General features: G+C 44.2%; 1 protein-coding gene across 1 annotated transcript in view; it reads left to right on the plus strand.

The window, feature by feature from the left end:
• Positions 1-18,579, plus strand: part of LOC140210811 (cadherin-related family member 4-like) — a 78,273-nt gene that overhangs the window by 34,045 nt on the left and 25,649 nt on the right. Inside the window, exons 10-14 of the mRNA XM_072280079.1 lie at positions 6,866-7,016; positions 8,006-8,108; positions 10,171-10,380; positions 15,493-15,638; positions 17,600-17,741. Of these exons, the coding sequence (XP_072136180.1) occupies positions 6,866-7,016; positions 8,006-8,108; positions 10,171-10,380; positions 15,493-15,638; positions 17,600-17,741 (752 nt within the window). The remainder of the gene's footprint in view (positions 1-6,865; positions 7,017-8,005; positions 8,109-10,170; positions 10,381-15,492; positions 15,639-17,599; positions 17,742-18,579) is intronic.

Here is an 18,579-nt window from a genome sequence, read left to right on the forward strand (position 1 = left end):
GTGACTCAATGCAAAACATATCCAGGTGCAGACTGTAATAGTGACCATAACCTAGTAGTATGTCATGTAAAAGTAAAACTTAAAAAACTAAAGAAGCAAAAACCTGAAAAAACCTTGACTACTCGCAATTAATTAAAGAAGAAAACTTAACACAAAAATTTACAAGTGAAGTAAGGAATAGATTTCAAAGTCTAGAAATAGAATCTGTTGAAGATGATAACAATCATGTAGAAATGAAGTTGAACTCTCTAAAGGATGCCTTGGTAGGATCAGCTAAGTCAGTGATTCCTAAAAAAGAAAAAGGCACAAAGAATAAATTGATGACAGATGGAAGAAAGGAGACGGAAGAAAGCAAATCCTATAGAATATAAGTCCTTAGATAAAAAAGTTAAAAGCTTATGTCAAAAAGGCAAAGAAGAATGGTTAAACCAGGAATGTGAGCAAATAGAAAGAATCCCTATTACTGATCCAAAAAGGTTACATCAACAAATCAAGAATATCACTGGTAAAAAGCTCCCCTGTTCTTCAGGTGGATGTTTGAAAGCAAAGGACGGTACCATTATCATGGAAAAAGATGAGATTATGAATAGATGAACTGAGTATATTCAGGAATTGTTTGAAGACGATCAAGGTGAAAAACCAGAAGTTAAGAAGAACATTGAAGGCCCAACTATTTTAAAATCTGAAGAACATAATGCCATAAATAAGATGAAGAAATGAAAGTCAGAAGGTCCTGATGAATTAGTAATAGAACAAATTATTGCCCTTGAAGATTATGGAATTGAAAAATTTACTGATTTAATCAATGACATTTATGAGACTGGAATAATACCAGAAGAGATGAAAAGATCAGTATTTATCACTCTTCCTATAAACCTGGAGCAATAGAATGTGAATTACATAGGACCATAAGTTTAATGAGTTATATCACTAAGATACTTCTAAGAATTTTTGATGACAAGAGCTAAAAGTAAGATACAAGCTGAAATAGGTAAAGAACAACGTGGTTTTGTGAAAGACAAAGGTACAAGAAGCGTGATATTGAAGTTAAGGATACAATCAGAACAAGCTATTCAAGTGCAAAAAGATTTGTTTGTTTTATCGACTATACAAAGGCATTTGATAAAGTGAAGCACAATAAGTTATTCAAAATATTACAGGAAACTCTAGATCTAGATTCCGAGGACCTCCGCCTAATCAGAAATCTGTACTGGGAACAAACTGCCGCTATAAGAATAGATGGAGAACTGAGTCAGTTTATGAAAATCAGGAGAGGCGTTAGACAAGCGTGTGTTTTCTCCCCTGATTTGTTTAATGTGTACAGTGAAACAAATTACAAAAAATAAGAGACATTTTTGGGAATCAAATTTGGTGGTGAAAGCATCAATAACTTTAGGTATGCGGATGACACTTAATTGCAAGTATGGAGGAAGAACTACAAAACTTAATTGATATAGTTGTTGAAGAAAGTGCAAAAATGGGTCTACCTTTCAATTGCAAGAAGACAGAATGTATGGTGTTACCTAAAAAGAAGGAGAATCCTATCTGCAGGCTGAGAATAAAAACTGGGAAGACATAAAACAAGTATAGAACTTTGCTACTTAGGAAGCTGGGTGACATCAGATGGCAGGTGCAACATGGACATCAAAAGAAGAATAGGGATGGCAAAAGACACCTTTATGAGAATGAAGAGTATACTGACCAACACTAAACTAGGCATGACAACCCAGTTCAGAGTACTGAAATGTTACATTTATCCAGTTATGTTATATGGCTCAGAACGTTGAACAATATCCAGTAACATGAGGAAATGAATAGTAGCAGCAGAGATGTGGTTTTTGAGGAGGATGCAAAGAATATCATGGACAAAACGAATATCTAACGAGGATGTCATGAACAGAGCAAACACAAAAAGAGAAATAATGTGTGAGATCATGAAAAGGCAACGTAACTTCATTGGATGTGTGATTAGGCAAGAGGAGTTAGAATGCACGGTAATTTTGGGAAAGATTGAAGGGAAGAAAGCAAGAGGAAGGCAAAGACAAATGATGATGGAGACAACAGCCAGAGAACTGGAAATGAATACCAATAAATTGATCCGCTTGACCCGAAACAGGACTGAGTGGGCCATGGCAGTTAAAGCTCAAACTGAGCACGGCACCTGATGATGCTGATGATGATGTTGCCTGTGCCTGTGGAAGTTGCTGTGGTTGATGTTCCTACAGTCAATGCCCAATCCATTGACTATTGCCTGTGGTCTGTGGCCATGAATGTGAACTGGGCTGACCAAGTGATGCATTAACATAGAACATAGAACATTACAGCACAGTACAGGGCCTTCAGCCCATGACATTGTGCCAACCTTTTAACCTACTCTATATGTAGGCATCCGTTAGTCTCGTGAGGCCATTGATTTGCATCTTGGAAGGTTTCCAGGGTGCAGGCCTGGGCAAGATTGTATGGAAGACCGACAGTTGCTCATGCAAGTCTCCCCTCTCCATGCCACTGATGTTGCCTAAGGGAAAGGCATTAGGGCTGATACAGCTTGGCACCGGTGTCGTCACAGAGTAATGTGTGGTTAAGTGCCTTGCTCAAGCACATAACACGTTGCCTCAGCTGAGGCTCGAACTAGCAACCTTCAGATCACTAGACCGATGTCTTAACCACTTGGCCACACGCCAACACTAACCTACTCTAAGGTTAATATAATCCTTCCCTCCTACATAGCCCTCCATTTTCTATCACCGATGTGCCTACCTAAGAGTTTCTTAAATGTCCCTGATGTATCTGCCTCTACCACCATCCCTGGAAAGGTGTTCCATGCACCCACAACTCTCCATGTAAAAAATGAACCTCTGACATCTCCCTATACTTTCCAACAACCACAAAATCACATCTCTCGTATTAGATATTTCTACTCAGGAAAATAGTCTCTAGCTATCTGCTCAATCTATGCCTCTTATCACTTTGTACACCTCTATCAGGTCCCCTCTCGTCTTCCTTCACTCCAAAGAGAAAAACTAGCTCACTCAACCTATCCTCACAAGACATGCTTTCCTATCCAGGCAGCATCCTGGTAAATCTCCTCTGCGCCCTCTCTAAAGCTTCCACATCCCTCCTATTATGATGGCTGCTAGTGGGTGAGAAGGCACAGCAACATCTTGGAGCCTGATTGATAAAGAGGGAAATGTAAGTTACAGGAGCTTAGAGAGTGTAAAAAGCAAAAGCCTCAACATAAGTGGGTCCCTTCAACCACTGAGTTCTTGAACCAACTGGCACGACACTAATCACTGAAATGAACTTTGTCTGTTTTTGTTCTCATCACGTTCTTTCTTGTAAAAACAGTTTAACTTACATTTTTCTTGTGAATGCTGCTTATATGAAGCTACATACATATTTTGCTCTTTCCTGTAAGTTTTTCACTGCACTTGTGCACCATTATGCACAGGACAATAAACTTGACTTTGAATTCCGTACAACTGAGCCAATACTTCCTGTAAATGAATAAGCTCTTCTCGGTCTTCCAGCCAGGTACCTGACTGAAAGCCCAAGAAGAGTTTATTTGTCATATATGCCAGGCAGCATCTATGGAAAACCATATAACCATATAACAATTACAGCACGGAAACAGGCCATCTTGGCCCTTCTAGTCCATGCCGAACTCTTACTCTCACCTAATCCCACCGACCTGCACTCGGTCCATAGCCTTTCATTCCTTTCCTGTCCATATAGCTATCCAATTTAACTTTAAACGACAACATCGAACCTGCCGCAACCACTTCTGCTGGAAGCTCATTCCACACAGCTACCACTCTCTGAGTAAACAAGTTCCCCCTCATGTTACCCCTAAACTTTTGTCCTTTAACTCTCAACTCATGTCCTCTTGTTTGAATCTCCCCCACTCTCAATGGAAAAAGCCTATCCACGTCAACTCTATCTATCCCCCTCATAATTTTAAACACCTCTATCAAGTCCCCTCTCAACCTTCTATGCCCCAAAGAATAAAGACCTAACTTGTTCAACCGTTCTCTGTAACTTAGGAGATGAAACCCAGGCAACATTTTAGTAAACCTCCTCTGTACTCTCTCAATTTTATTGACATCTTCCCTACAATTCGGTGACCAGAACTGTACACAATACTCCAAATTTGGCCTTACCAATGCCTTATACAATTTCAACATTACATCCCAACTCCTATACTCAATGCTCTGATTAATAAGGGCCAGCGTACCAAAAGCTTTCTTCACCACCCTATCCACATGAGATTCCACCTTCAGGAAACTATGCACCATTATTCCTAGATCCCTCTGTTCTACAGCATTCTTCAATGCCCTATCATTTACCATGTATGTCCTATTTTGATTAGTCCTACCAAAATGTAGCACCTCACATTTTTCAGCATTAATCTCCATCTGCCATCTTCCAGCCCACTCTTCTAACTGGCCTAAATCTCTCTGCAAGCTTTGAAAACCTACTTCATTATCCACAACACCACCTACCTTAGTATCATCTGCATACTTACTTATCCAATTTACCACCCCATCATCCAGATCATTAATATATATGACAAACAACATTGGACCCAGTACAGATCCCTGAGACACACTGCTACACACCGTCCTCCAATCTGACACACAGTTATCCACCACTATTCTCTGGCGTCTCCCATCCAGCCACTGCTGAATCCATTTTACTACTTCAATATTAATGACTAACGATTGAACATTCCTGATTAACCTTCCGTGTGGAACCTTGTCAAAGGCCTTACTGAAGTCCATATAGCCAACATCCACTGCTTTACCCTTGTCAACTTTCCTAGTAACCTCATCAAAAATTCAATAAGATTTGTCAAACATGACCTTCCACGGAGAACAGAACAGTTGACGTGTCGGACAGAGACCCTTCATCAGGACTGGAGAAAACAGATGAGGAGTCTGAGGTAGAAAGTCGGGGGAGGAGAGGAAGAACCACAGAGTGATGAGTGAAACCAGGACAGGGGAGGGATGAAGTAAAGAGCTGGGAAGTTGATTGGCGAAAGAGATACAGGGCTGGAGAAGGGGGACTCTGATAGAGGACAGAAGTCCACGGAAGAAAGAAAAGGGAGAGGAGCACCAGAGGGAGGTGATAGACAAGTAAGGAGATAAGATGAGAGAGGGAAATGGGAATGGGGAATGGCGAAGTGGGTGGAGGACTATTACTGGACGTTTGAGAAATCGATGTTCATGCCATCTAGTTGGAGGCTAACTAGATGGAATACAAGGTGTTGCTCTCCAGCCTGAGTGTGGCCCTCAACACAACAGGAGAGGAGGCCATGGACTAATATGTTGGAATGGGAACAGGAAATGGAATTAAAATCGAAGGCCGCTGGGAGATCGTGCTTTTTCTGGCAGTCGGAGCATGGGTGCTTGGTGAGCAGTCTCCCAATCTGCGTTGGGTCTCACCAATATACAGGAGGCCACACCAGGAGCACCAGACACAGTAGATGATCCCAACAGACTCACAGGTGAAGTGTCGCTTCACCTGGAAGGACTGTTTGAGACCCTGAATGGTAGTGAGGAAGGAGGTGTAGGGGCAGGTGTAGCACCTGTTCCACTTGCAAGGGTAAGTGCCAGGAGCATTGGTGGTGAAGCAAGGGAAGCTCATTTCTTTGAAGAATGTGAAGCCTCATCCTGAGGGCAGATGAAGCAGAGGCAGAGGAATCGGGAGAAGGAGATGGCATTTTTACAACTAACAGGGTGGGAAGGGGTGTAGTCTAGGTAGCTGTGGAGTCAATGGGTTTATAATATACATCAGTAGATAAGCTGTCTCAAGAGATAGAGGCAGAGAGATCAAGAAAGGGTATTGGAAATGGACCAGGTAAACTTGAGGGCAGGGTGGAAGTTGGAGGCAAAGTTGATGAAGTCGATGACCCCCACGTGGGTGCAGGAAGTAGCACCAATGCAGTTGTCGATGTAGCGTAGTTGGGGAGTGATACCTGTGTAGGCTTGGAACATAGGTTGTTCCACATAGCCAGCAAACAGGCAGGCATAGCTGGAGCTCATGCGAGTGCTCATGGCCACACCTTATGTTTAAAGGAAGTGGGAGGAGCCGAAGGAGAAATTATTAAGAGTGAGGACAAGTTCCGCTAGACAGAGGAAGTGGTGGTGGAGGAGAACTGGTTAAGTCTGGTGTCCAGAAAGAAACAGAGTCTCAAGACCTTCCTGATGGGAGCTGGAAGCGTATAGGGACTGGACATCCATAGTGAAAATAAGCTGACTGGCGCTAGGGAACTTGAAAATCCTTGAAAAGATCAAGAATGTGTGAAGTGTTATGGATGTAGGTAGGAAGGAACTCAGCCGGGGGGGGGGGTGGGGTGGGCGGGGGTGGTAAAACTGAGTTGAGGTATGCAGATATAAGTTCAGTAGGGCCGAAACAAGCAGAAGCAGTGGGTCTATCTGGACAGGCAAGTTCATGGATTTCGGAGGTAGAAATGGGAGGTGTGGGGTGAGGGAACTATGAGGATGGTGGTGGTGGATGGGAGATCCCCAGAGTTAATAAGGTCGGTAATGGTGCGGGAGATAATGGCCTGATGCTCCTTAGTGGGGTCCTGTTCGAGGGGTAAGTAAGAGGAGGCGTCTGAGAGTTGTTGCCTGGCCTCAACAAGGTAGAGGTCAGTATGCCAGACTACTACAGCCCCTCCCTTATCTGCAGGTTTGATTGTGAGGTTTGGGTTAGTGTGAACAGAGTGGAGAGCCGAGCATTCAGGAGGAGTGAGGGTGGAATTGGAGAGAGGAGTGGTGAAGTCAAGACGCCGATGTCCTGTTGGTAGTTAGCAATGTTGTCCTTTTTCACTTACTGTAAATGTTCCCTCTTTGTCTCTCACCAGGACAGAGATCCCAGAGACAACTCCCGTGGGCTCAATCCTTTTTGAGCTATCGTGCAGTGACGCTGATTACACCAACACCAACCTGTCGTACACCATCGTCCCCAATGACAACTCACAATTTAAATTCATGTATGGAGATCACAGCGTGAAGGTAGGAGACCAAGGGCTCAGGGTGGTTGTGCAGTCAAACGGTGGGGTGGCTCTACAGCCCAACTTATGCATGTACCTGTGTAATGTCTCTTAAATTCTTCTACCACTTCTTCCAGCATCTCCGTCCATTAACCCAGTCCCTCTGTGTGGAAGAAGTTGCCTTTCAGATCCTCTTTATAACCTTCCCTCTCACCTTAAGCACATGACCTTCAGTATTACACTCCCTTAGCCTGGGAAAAAGACCGTGACCATCCACCTTATCTCTGGCCCTCATGATCACTCTTGGACAGGCACAAGGAGGATAGAAAAACAGTGGGCTCCCTGGGAGGGCAGGGTTAGATTGTTCTTAGAGTAGATTAAAGAGACGGCACAACATTGTGGGCGGAAAGTCCTGTACTGCACTGTGCTGTAATGTTCTGTGACTTATAAATCTTCTTGAGGTCACCCTTCAGCCTCCTGTGCCCCAGGGAAAAAACAGATCCCATAATCACTCTAGAGCTCAAGTGTTCTTGATTCAATCTGCACAGCCCTAATCACTACCTCAGCTTAGCAACTTTGTTTGCTTTATACCACAGTGGACTGTGTTTTATTTTGATATACAGTATGTTGTAAATCAATAGCAATGTGCCTGTGATGCTGCTGCAAGGAAGTTTTCATTGTCTAAGTACGCTTGTGCATATGATGATCATCTCAACTTTGAATTTTGCTTTAATCTCTCCAATCCCGGCAATGTTGTGGTGAATCCTTTCAAGTTGAAGTTCAAGTTTTCTGTCATCTGACCAAAAGAAACAATGTTACTCTAGACCACAGTGCGCCCACAGAACATATCACACAGAGCACATAAACCAAACCACATTCCTTCACCTTCTCTTGCTTAATGACACCGTTCCTGCTGTGTGGCGACCAGCAAGACAGACCATACTCTGAGTGGTCTCACCCTGTTTGACAGGATGTTCCTACTCAACTCTCAATTCTCTACTTCTCCTGCAGGTCAACGAGAGCCTCGATTACGACTCTGCTGAGATGGCAACGCTGGGCTTCCGTCACACTGCTGTCATCACTGTGGTAGACAGCGGCGAGCCCCCTCTGACCAGTGAGTCTCTGCATATGGTTCACTTTCAATCCCACCGCACTGCCGATGGAACGTGTGTACCACCAGTGTGAGTGTGAATCATCACTGTTAGTGTGATCTACCAGCGTGATTGTGAGCATCAGTGTGAATTCCGACCACGAGTGTGACTGTAGACCATCAGTGTGAGTGTGAACTATCAGTGTGAACTGGGATCATTAGTATGAACAGGGACCATCAGTGTGAGTATGGACCACCAGTATGAGTATGAACTATCACTGTGAGCTGGGATGATTAGTATGAACAGGGACCATCAGTGTGAGTATGGACCATCTGTGTGAGTGTGAACCATCAGTACACAGACCACCATTCTAAGCATGAACCATTTGTGAACCTCAGTACGAATTAGTTGTCAGGGTGAGTGTGAACCATCAGCATCAGTCTGAGTATCAGTGTGAACTATCAGAGTGAGTGTGGACTGTCAGAATGAGTGTGCACCATCAGCATGAGCATGAGCTGTCAGTATGTGGATGTGACAGTGAACCATTGGTGTAAATGTGAACCATCAGTGTGAGCTGGGACCTTTAGTGTGTGAAGTGTCAGGATGAGTGTGAACCATCAGTCTGAATCTGAACTATCAGTTTTAGTGTGAACCGTCAGTGTGATCGGGGACCATTGGTGTGATCTGGGCCAGTGTGTTGAGTATAGTGAGGGTCTGGGCTATGGGAAATAGAATGACAGCATTATTTTCCTTTCATCATGGAGATGGAAAGAATGATTAATGAAGGAAGTCTGTGAATTATTACACAAGACAACAAAGATCTTGCTTCCTGAATACTTTTGGGTGTATCTTATGGATTTTGAGCTGCTGATCATGAAAATCACCATGAAATTTCCCTATCATACACCAATTTTTGAAATTGCTTATATTTGTTATTTCAATTCATAATTCAAGTCAGAATAACGGATGCCAAGATTAAGGAAAGCATTGTTTTTGTTGGTCCACAAATCAAACAGATCATCAATAACAGGCAATTGGAAGAACTTCTAGTTGGACCGGAGGAAATTGCATGGAAGGCATTCAAGGGTGTTGTTGAAAATTTTCTTGGCAACTACAGAGCACCAAACTACATGCAGCTGTTTTACAACATGCTTCAATCATACAAAACCATGAAGTGCAACATGTCACTAAAGATTCATTTTCTTTATTCCCATTTTGATTTCTTCCCTTTAAATCTTGATGCTGTCAGTGACAAGCATGGTGAAAGGTTTCAGTAGGACATTACTGTCGTGGAGAAACGCTATCCAGGCAACTGGAATGCATCAATGCTGGCTGATTATTGTTGGACACTTAAGCCAGAAATATCAGACACCGAATACAAATAAAAATCATGAACAAAACATTTCAGTTTAGTCGAACTATTGCAAAGCATCAGCACTGTTATGCAATTAAACAAATTCCTACATGATACAAGTAGTCTGAAATTATATTTTTGTTCAGCTTCAAGAGGTCTATCATAAACAAAGAAAAAAATCTGAGAAAGCAATAGTTTTGAAAGAATTGTTGTCCAGTGTTATCAGAACAAATGCGAAAAGGTTGGGGAAGACTGGATTAACAGAGTAAGGGAAAATCTGTGATATTGAACTCTGATTGTGCTTTCATACTTGTAACCTGCAGCGGGCAAGTTGTTGCTTTTTTGGCCAAAGACACATTCACAAACATTATACATGTCTTTACGCTGTTAGTTAGAAAAGTTGCAATAAGTGTACCAAGCAAATAGCAATGTATTTTAAATTACAAGGAGACTGGGCAGATGTATATGGTAGCACGTGAATATTCACACAGGGCCAGTCGCTCACCCACTTCTGGGTCACTCTGCAGGAATTGTTTAAAATGTTACAACCGCACCCTAACCCCACCCCACCCCAACACTCCCTCCCCCAAGACCCCGCCATCCCCATGATTTCTCCGAACAAGAACCAGCGGACATTGAAGGAGGGTGTGGGAATATGAAGGAGCCTGGGTTTTGTGTGGCTGGGGAAGGGGGTTACTTACCCATTTCACAGTTCCGTCCTTCTCTTTCAGCCACAGTCTCACTGCTGGTGACCATCACCCAGGTCAATGAGTTTCCTCCCATCTTTCATGGTCCCAGAGAATTCAGCGTTCCTGAAAACAGCGCGGGGAACACAAGAGTGGGCGTGGTGAATGCCACTGATGCTGACTGGGTTTACAACCACATTCAGTTCTCCATTGTGGGGCACATTCCACCCATCTTCTACATCCATCCATTCACTGGTTAGTGGTCTTCAGAGAGATGTGGGGTTGGGGAGAATGATGACTCAAACTGCTTGTTGGGGGGGGGGAATGACCTCAAGATTACAAAATACAAGTAGGAAGTTATCACCAGAGCTTGTTTCATTTTGTTTCATGCAAGAAGGTAACACAGATGACTTCACAACCAGCGAAGCACTTTTGAGGGTTGGGTACTGTTGTAATGAACAAAATGTGTGGATGAGTGAGTGCCTACAAAGACCTACTGCACATTCCCAAACCAAAAGCCGTGGATGAACCAGGAGGTACGTTGTCTGCTGAAGGCTAGATCCCTGGCATTCAAATCTGGCAACCCAGGCTGTAGCAGAAAACCAGGTATGATTTGCAGAGGGTTATTGCAAGAGCGAAGGGACAATTTTGAATGAGGTTGGAGGCGATATCAGATGCATGGCAACTCTGGCAGGGACTGCAAGACACTACTTCCTACAAAGTGAAACCCAATAGTATGAATGGCAGCAATGCTTCACTACCAGATGAACTCAATGCCCTCTATGCCCGCTTTGAAAGGGAGAATATAACTATAGCTATGAAGATCCCTGCTGCACCTGATGACCCTGAGATCTCTGTCTCAGAGGCTGATGTTAGGCTGTCTTTAAAGAGAGTGAACCCTGATAAGGCAGAAGGTCCCGATGGAGTACCTGGTAAGGCTCTGAAAACCTGTGCCAACAAACTAGCGGGAGTATTCAAGGACATTTTCAACCTCTCACTGCTACAGGCAGAAGTTCCCACTTGCTTCAAAAAGGCAACAATTATACCAGTACCAAAGAAGAATAATGTGAGCTGCCTAAATGACTATCGCCCAGTAGCACTCACATCGATAGTGATAAAATGTTTTGAGAGGTTGGTCATGACTAGACTGAACTCCTGCCTCAGCAAGGACTGGACCCATTGCAATTTGCCTATCGCCACAATAGGTCAACGGCAGATGCAATCTCAATGGCTCTCCACACGGCTTTAGACCACCTGGACAACACAAGCACCTGCGTCAGGGATACTGTTCATCGGCTATAGCTCAGCATTTAATGCCATCATTCCCACAATCCTGATTGAGAAGTTGCAGAATCTGGGCCTCTGTACCTCTCTTTGCAACTGGATGCTCAACTTCCTAATGGAAAGGCCACAGTCTGTGCGGATTGGTGATGATATATCCTCCTCACTGATGATCAACACTGGCGCACCTCAGGGGTGTGTGCTTAGCCCACTGCTCTGCTCTCTCTATACCCATGACTATGTGACTAGGCATAGTTCAAATACCATCTATAAATTTGCTGACGATACAACCATTGTTGGTAGAATCTCAGGTGGTGACGAGAGGGCGTACAGGAGTGAGATATGCCAACTAGTGGAATAGTGCAGCGGCAACAACCTGGCACTCAACGTCAGTAAGACGAAAGAGCTGATTGTGGACTTCAGGAAGGGTAAGACGAAGGAACACATACCAATCCTCATAGAGGGATCAGAAGTGGTGAGAGTGAACAGCTACAAGCTCCTGGGCACCAAGATCTCTGAGGATCTAACATATTGATATCCCAACATATTGATGTAGTCATAAAGAAGGCAAGACAGCAGCTATACTTTATTAGGAGTCTGAAGAGATTTGGCATGTCAACAAATACACTCAAAAACTTCTATAGTTGTGCCGTGGAGAGCATTCTGACAGGCTGCATCACTGTCTGGTATGCAGAGGCTACTGCACAGGACCGAAAGAAGCTGCAGACGGTCCTAAATCTAGTCAGTTCCATCTTGGGCACTAGCCTGCAAAGTACCCAGGACATCTTTAGGGAGCGGTGTCTCAGAAAGGCAGTGTCCGTTATTAAGGACCTCCAGCACCCAGGGCATGCCCTTTTCTCACTGTTACCATCAGGTAGGAGATACAGAAGCCTGAAGGCACACACTCAGCGATTCAGGCACAGCTTCTTCCCCTTTGCCATCCGATTCCTGAATAGATATCAAAGCTTTGGACACTACCTCACTTTTTTTAATATACAGTATTTCTGTTTTTGCACATTTTTAAAAAATCTATTCAATATATGTAATTGATTTACTTGTTTATTTATTATGTTTTATTGTATTTATTATTATTTTTCTCTCTCTGCCAGATTATGTATTGCATTGAACTGCTGCTGCTAAGTTAACAAATTTCATGACACATGTCAGTGATAATAAACCTGATTCTGATTCTGATTCTGATATGTCAGACCGTTTAGCGACTGGTAATTGCTTTATTGTTATTCCATGTGATAAGCTTACATCTGCCTGCCTTCCAGACAGATCGTTCCATATATAAGTAGATCATGTACAAAGGAACATAGAACATCATCGCACAGTGCAGGCCCTTCACCCAGCACGTCGTGCTGACCTTTCAACCTTCTCTAAGAACAATCTAACCCTTCCCTCATACCTAGCTCTCCATTTTTAATCATCTAAGTGCCTATCAAAGATTTCTTAAATGACCATAATGTATCTGCCTCTTCCACTACCGGTGGCAGGGCGTACCATGCACTCACCACTCTCTGCGTAAAGTCTTTCCTCTGACATCTCCTCATCCTCCAATCACCTTAAAGTTATGCCCCCGTGTTATTTGCCATTTCTGCCCTGGGGAAAATTTTCTGACTGTCCACTCAATCTATGCTTCTTATCAAGATATTAAAAGGAAAAGCAACAGCAGGGTGCAGGACATAGTGTTACTGTATAGTTACAAAGTACAGGGTAGGTAGACAAATGAAGTGCAAGGGACATTGCATCATGATGACTATGTTAGAGTCATACTGTCATAGACTCAAACGGCATGGAAGCAGCTCTTCAGTCCAGCTGACTCATGTTGACCAAGATGTCCATCCAGGCTAGTCCCATTTGCCATGTTGGCTGCTTTACTGAGTCAGTGGAGGGGAGGCTGATTTGCATGGTGGACTGGCTTGCCCACAACCCTGTACCATTGCTTGCGATCTTGAACAGAGCAGCTGATGCATCTGGATAGAATGTTCTCTATAGTGCCTCTCTGAAAATTGGTAAGTGTCAATGGGGACATGGCAAATTTCCTTAGTCTTCTGAGGAAGTTGAGCTACTTTGAGCATTGGCCACAGAATCCAGGTAAATGGATAACAACAAGCTATTGGTGATGTCTGCACCTGGGAACTTCAAGATCTCAACCTTCTCCACCTTAGCACCATTGATACCTCACCACACTTCCTGTTTGTGCACAGAAAGATTCTCTTAAATAGCAACGAAATAAAGGATCTGCTGACACACACAAAATGCTAGAGGAACTCAGCAGGCCAGGCAGCATATATGGAAAAGAGTACAGTCGATGTTTCAGGCCAAGACCCTTCAACTGGACCCAGTCCTGCAGAAGGGTCTCAGTCCGAAACATCGACTGTGCTTCTTTCCATAGATGCTGCCTGGCCTGCTGAGTTCCTCCAGCATTTTGTGTGTGTTGCTTGGATTTCCAGCTTCTGCAGATTTTCTCTTGTTTGTGAAGGGTCTGGTGACCTGCTTAAACCACATTGATTGGACAATCGCTATTGGACAGTATTTAGGTAAAATTCCTCTGCTCTTGTAGTAGTGTCATGGGGTACGAGATGGTGGTTCGACCTGCTAATACCTTGTCCTTAGTTGCACAGAAGTTAGTCTGGGTTCTGTTCTCAACATCTGAGCAGAGGTCCTGATGGGGAGTCACCAGCCTGAACCATTAACTCCATAGCTGCTGCCTGACCTGTCCAGTGCTTCCAATGTTTTCTGCTTTTTTTATGTCCATATTCATAAGAGTAGAGCTTGAACTCAAACGTTCTATCACTGAGCTATGATCAGGGGTGACAATGGAAATCTGTAGCTCTCACAAACACCCAACTGCTCCCTAAGTGGCTTTACAATTCTGGTTTCCTGTGTGTTTCTGTCTCCCTGTGGAAAACCCTCTTACCATTGCCACAATCACAATTTAAATTGGAATAATTTGGGGTCCCAAAGGGTTAAAGTCTGAACACTGGTTTCATGTATGACTCATGAGCTAACTCTCTAATTTGAACGTCTCAGAACACAAGTAGTGGACTCAGCCCAACGCTTCATGGATACATCCCCTCCCACCATCGGTAGTATCTAGCTGAGTTGCTGCCTCAAGAAGACAACGTCCATCATCGAAGACCCCACCATCTGGGCCTTGTCAACTTCTTGCAGCTATTATCAGGCCAGGGTACAGAAGCCGGAAGTCTCATGCCATCAGCTTCAAGAACAGCTACTGCCCTTCAGCCACTCAGTTCCTGAATCAGCCAGCACAACCTTAATCATTAGAGTTTAGAAAGACAATGATCACTTTGCATTAAGATGGTCAATGGTTTTTCATTGCACCTGTGCATAACAATAGACTTGACCTTAAAGCATAACAGAAGGGAGAGAAACACAAAGGATTGCTCATAGAAACATTTTGAACTGAGATCACTTAGTAATGGAAACTTCTTTACATACAAGAGTGGTGGAATTTGGAGCCTGGGGCCAAGGAAGCCTTTGAGATAAAATGTTGGTTGGGTATTAAAAGGTATGGACTTTGCGGCAGGAAATGGCATTGAGGTCCTTGATCTAACTGGGCAATGGAGCAGGTCAACACTGTGGAAAGAAAATAAAAGGCTGTTGACATTAGAAATCTGAAATAAAAAAACAGAAAATGCGGAGAGAGAGAACTACCATAGAGACTTTGTGTCTCCGGGATACAGGTAGGACAGACGCCGAGACTCTGTGTCTCCGGGATACAGGTAGAACAGCAGATGATGGAGGCTGAAACAAAATCTGAGGAGGCCACAGAAACAGTATTTGTGGAAAGAGAAACCAGTCTGGCTTTCAGATCAGTGACCCTTCCTTAGACTATGAGAGGGGTGAACAAACTCTGTTTCTCTCTCCTCGGTTGCAGCTGATTTAGTTGAGTGTTTCTAGCACTTTCTGTTTTTATTTCAGAAGGGCTGAATAGTGGCTGGCTGTAGTTCCTGTGATTTGGAAGAAAGATTTATGTTTTCTAGACCATGATGTAATCTTGTATAATCCTCCACATCAGTGGTCTTCTGATTCATGTTTCTATCCTTTTATCTGCAGGTGAAATTAACACATTGGTCCCACTTGACTTTGAAAAGGTTGACACCTACGTGCTTACAATCCAGGCTGTGGACATGAATTATGATGTGGTGTTTGATAGTTCTCAACAGAAGACAAGCTATGCTCAGTACACCATCCACGTCAAGGTATAAGATAGAAGACTGGGAAGTGCAAGGAAGTGACATTGTGGAGTGTTATAGAGGGAGTGGTAGAGAGACTGGCTGACACAGAGAAACAGGGACATTGATAGGATACAGGGAAGACACAGTGGGACACTGGGAGACAGAGTCCAGGGACATAAGAGGGACAGAGAGCATGGACACAAAGGAACATGGGGGATAGAGAGAGACAGAGAGCAGGGAGAAACCAAATGGTTTGGAAAGGCTAGCATTGGTCAGATTATCTATTGTTAGAATGTACACCTTTCTGAATTTTACCAAATCAACCCCAAAGCACACAGGAGTCCAGACTGTAATCTGGAGAATCTATAGCAGGTCCTGCTGTTCACTTAGACATTTTATTTCCACGCTCCAGGCAAGGCAACGTGGGAAGCAGAGTGCCAAAACTCTCACCACACAAACACTGCTCTCACAGTATGCTGTTCCATTGCTCAGTACACCATAAACTCCCAATCCCCACACACAATCCCAGTCCTCACGCACAATCCCAGTCCTCACGCACAATCCCAGTCCCCACACACAATCCCAATCCCCACACACAATCCCAGGCCCCACACACAATCCCAATCCCCACACTCAATCCCAATCCCCACACACAATCCCAGGCCCCACACACAATCCCAATCCCCACACACAATCCCAATCCCCACACACAATCCCAGGCCCCACACACAATCCCAATCCCCACACACAATCCCAGTCCTCACACACAATCCCAGTCCCCACACACAATCCCAGATGTCACACACAATCCCAATTCCCACACACAATCCCAGACCCCACACACAATCCCAGATATCACACACATTCCCAATCCCCTCACACAATCCCAGTCCCCACACAGAATCCCAGATATCACACACATTCCCAATCCCCTCACACAATCCCAGTCCCCACACAGAATCCCAATCTCCACACACAATCCCAATCCCCACACACAATCCCAGTCCCCACACACAACCCCACTTCCTGCACACAATCCCAATCCTCACAAACAATCCCAGTCCCCACACACAAATCTAGTCCCTACACAGGATCCCAGTCCCCAATCACAACCCCAATTCCCAAACACAATCCCAATTCCTACACGCAATCCCAGTCCCCACACACAATCCCACTTCCCACACACAATCCCAATCTCTACACACGTTCCAAATCCTCACGTACGATCTAAATCCTCCTACACTAACCCAATCCCCACACACAGTCCCAGTCCCCACACACAATACCAGCTCTCACACAGTCCTAGACCTGTACATAATCCCAGTACCCATACACAATTACAATCCCTATGCACAATCCCAACTCCCACGCACAACTCTAGCTCCCACACACAATCCCAGTGTGAAGTGTGATGATGTTGTGAAGTTTTTAATAGCCTAAAATCATTTTTCAGAAGGGAGCCTTTGAAAGGCCATTTTCAGGGTCCTGCCCTCTTCTGTGTCCTGGACAGATACAAGCCCTGCAGTGATGGTAGACTACAGCCAATGTCTTTTTCCATTATTCTAACAGTTTGCTGTAGTTTTTTGAGTTGTAATAGGATGTTGCAGACAGTACTGGCTGATGAAGGAATACTCTCTATGATGGGAGTGTAGAACTGCACCAACATATTCTGGGAAAGGTGGAACAGAGACAAAGTTCCCTCCCGTTGTGGTCCAATTCCCTGAGTGTTGATTTTCCCCAACTCCTCACATGATGTCCCAGTTTTCCAGTGAGGAGTTGCTTGATAGCCATCAGGATGTGGGTGCTGAGCGTGCATCTAGCCCATTCCAGCCATGGCTGACTTCAGGGATGGCACCAGAAGCTTCCCTGGTCTAAGTGATCTGAGCTGTGTATTTCCACAGGGAGCACTGGGGTCTCCACTTGCTCTGGGTATACCTTTTGAGAGTGGCAGGTGAGTTCTAAAATTGTGCACTCTTTACCTACAGAACGTAAACGACATTCCTCCTGTCTGCAGCCCTCCTTTCTACAAGGAGACCATCTACTCCACACTTGCAGAAAATGTTCCCGTCGTTACACTGTCCTGCACTGACAGGGACTCAGAACAACTCATCTACAGAATAGTTGGTGGTAAGATCTGGGCTGATAGATTCTCGATTAGTAATGGCATCAAAGGTGCTGAGGAGAAGGCAGGAGAATGGGATTGAGAAGGATGAATGGCCTAATCTGCTCCTATGTCTTATGGTCTAAACAAATATTTTACAGAAATAATTCTCAGTAAACTGCAAGCAACATTCAAAATTTTGAAAGGGATAGATAAGATAGAAGCAGGAAAGTTGTTTCCATTGGTAGGTGAGACTAGAACTAGGGGACATTGCCTCAAGATTCAGGGGAGAAGATTTAGGACCGAGATGAGGAAAAACTGTTTTTCCCAGAGAGTGGTGAATCTGTGGAATTCTCTGCCCAGGGAAGCAGTTGAGGCTTCCTCACTAAATATATTTAAGAAACAGTTCGATAGGTTTTTACACAATAAGGGAATTAAGGGTTCTGGGGAAAAGGCAGGTAGATGGAGCTGAGTTTACGGACAGAGTAGCCATGATCTTATCGATGGACAGATAGCCTACTCCTGCTCCTATTTCTTATCTTCTCATGTTCTTAAGCCAAACATCATATCAAGCTTTTATTACAAGAGCACTCGTCACAGACCAGCCCATCAAATGTCTCCTTATAATTGAAAAGCTCCACTCCAGGCAACACCCTGGTGAATCTCCTCTGTAGTGCCATTTTATGTTTACTGTGGTGTGGCATCCAGTAGACCAGCTGCCCAATCCAGGCTGTGCCCTTTGCTCACCGCTACCATCAGACAGGAAGGACAGAAGACTGAAGTACCACACCATCAGGTTCAGGAACAGCTACTTTCCTACGAACATCAGATTCTTGATCCAACCTGCACAACCTGTACCCTACC

This window comes from Mobula birostris, chromosome 16 (genome assembly GCF_030028105.1).
Source record: "Mobula birostris isolate sMobBir1 chromosome 16, sMobBir1.hap1, whole genome shotgun sequence".
Classification (NCBI taxonomy): Eukaryota; Metazoa; Chordata; class Chondrichthyes; order Myliobatiformes; family Myliobatidae; genus Mobula; species Mobula birostris.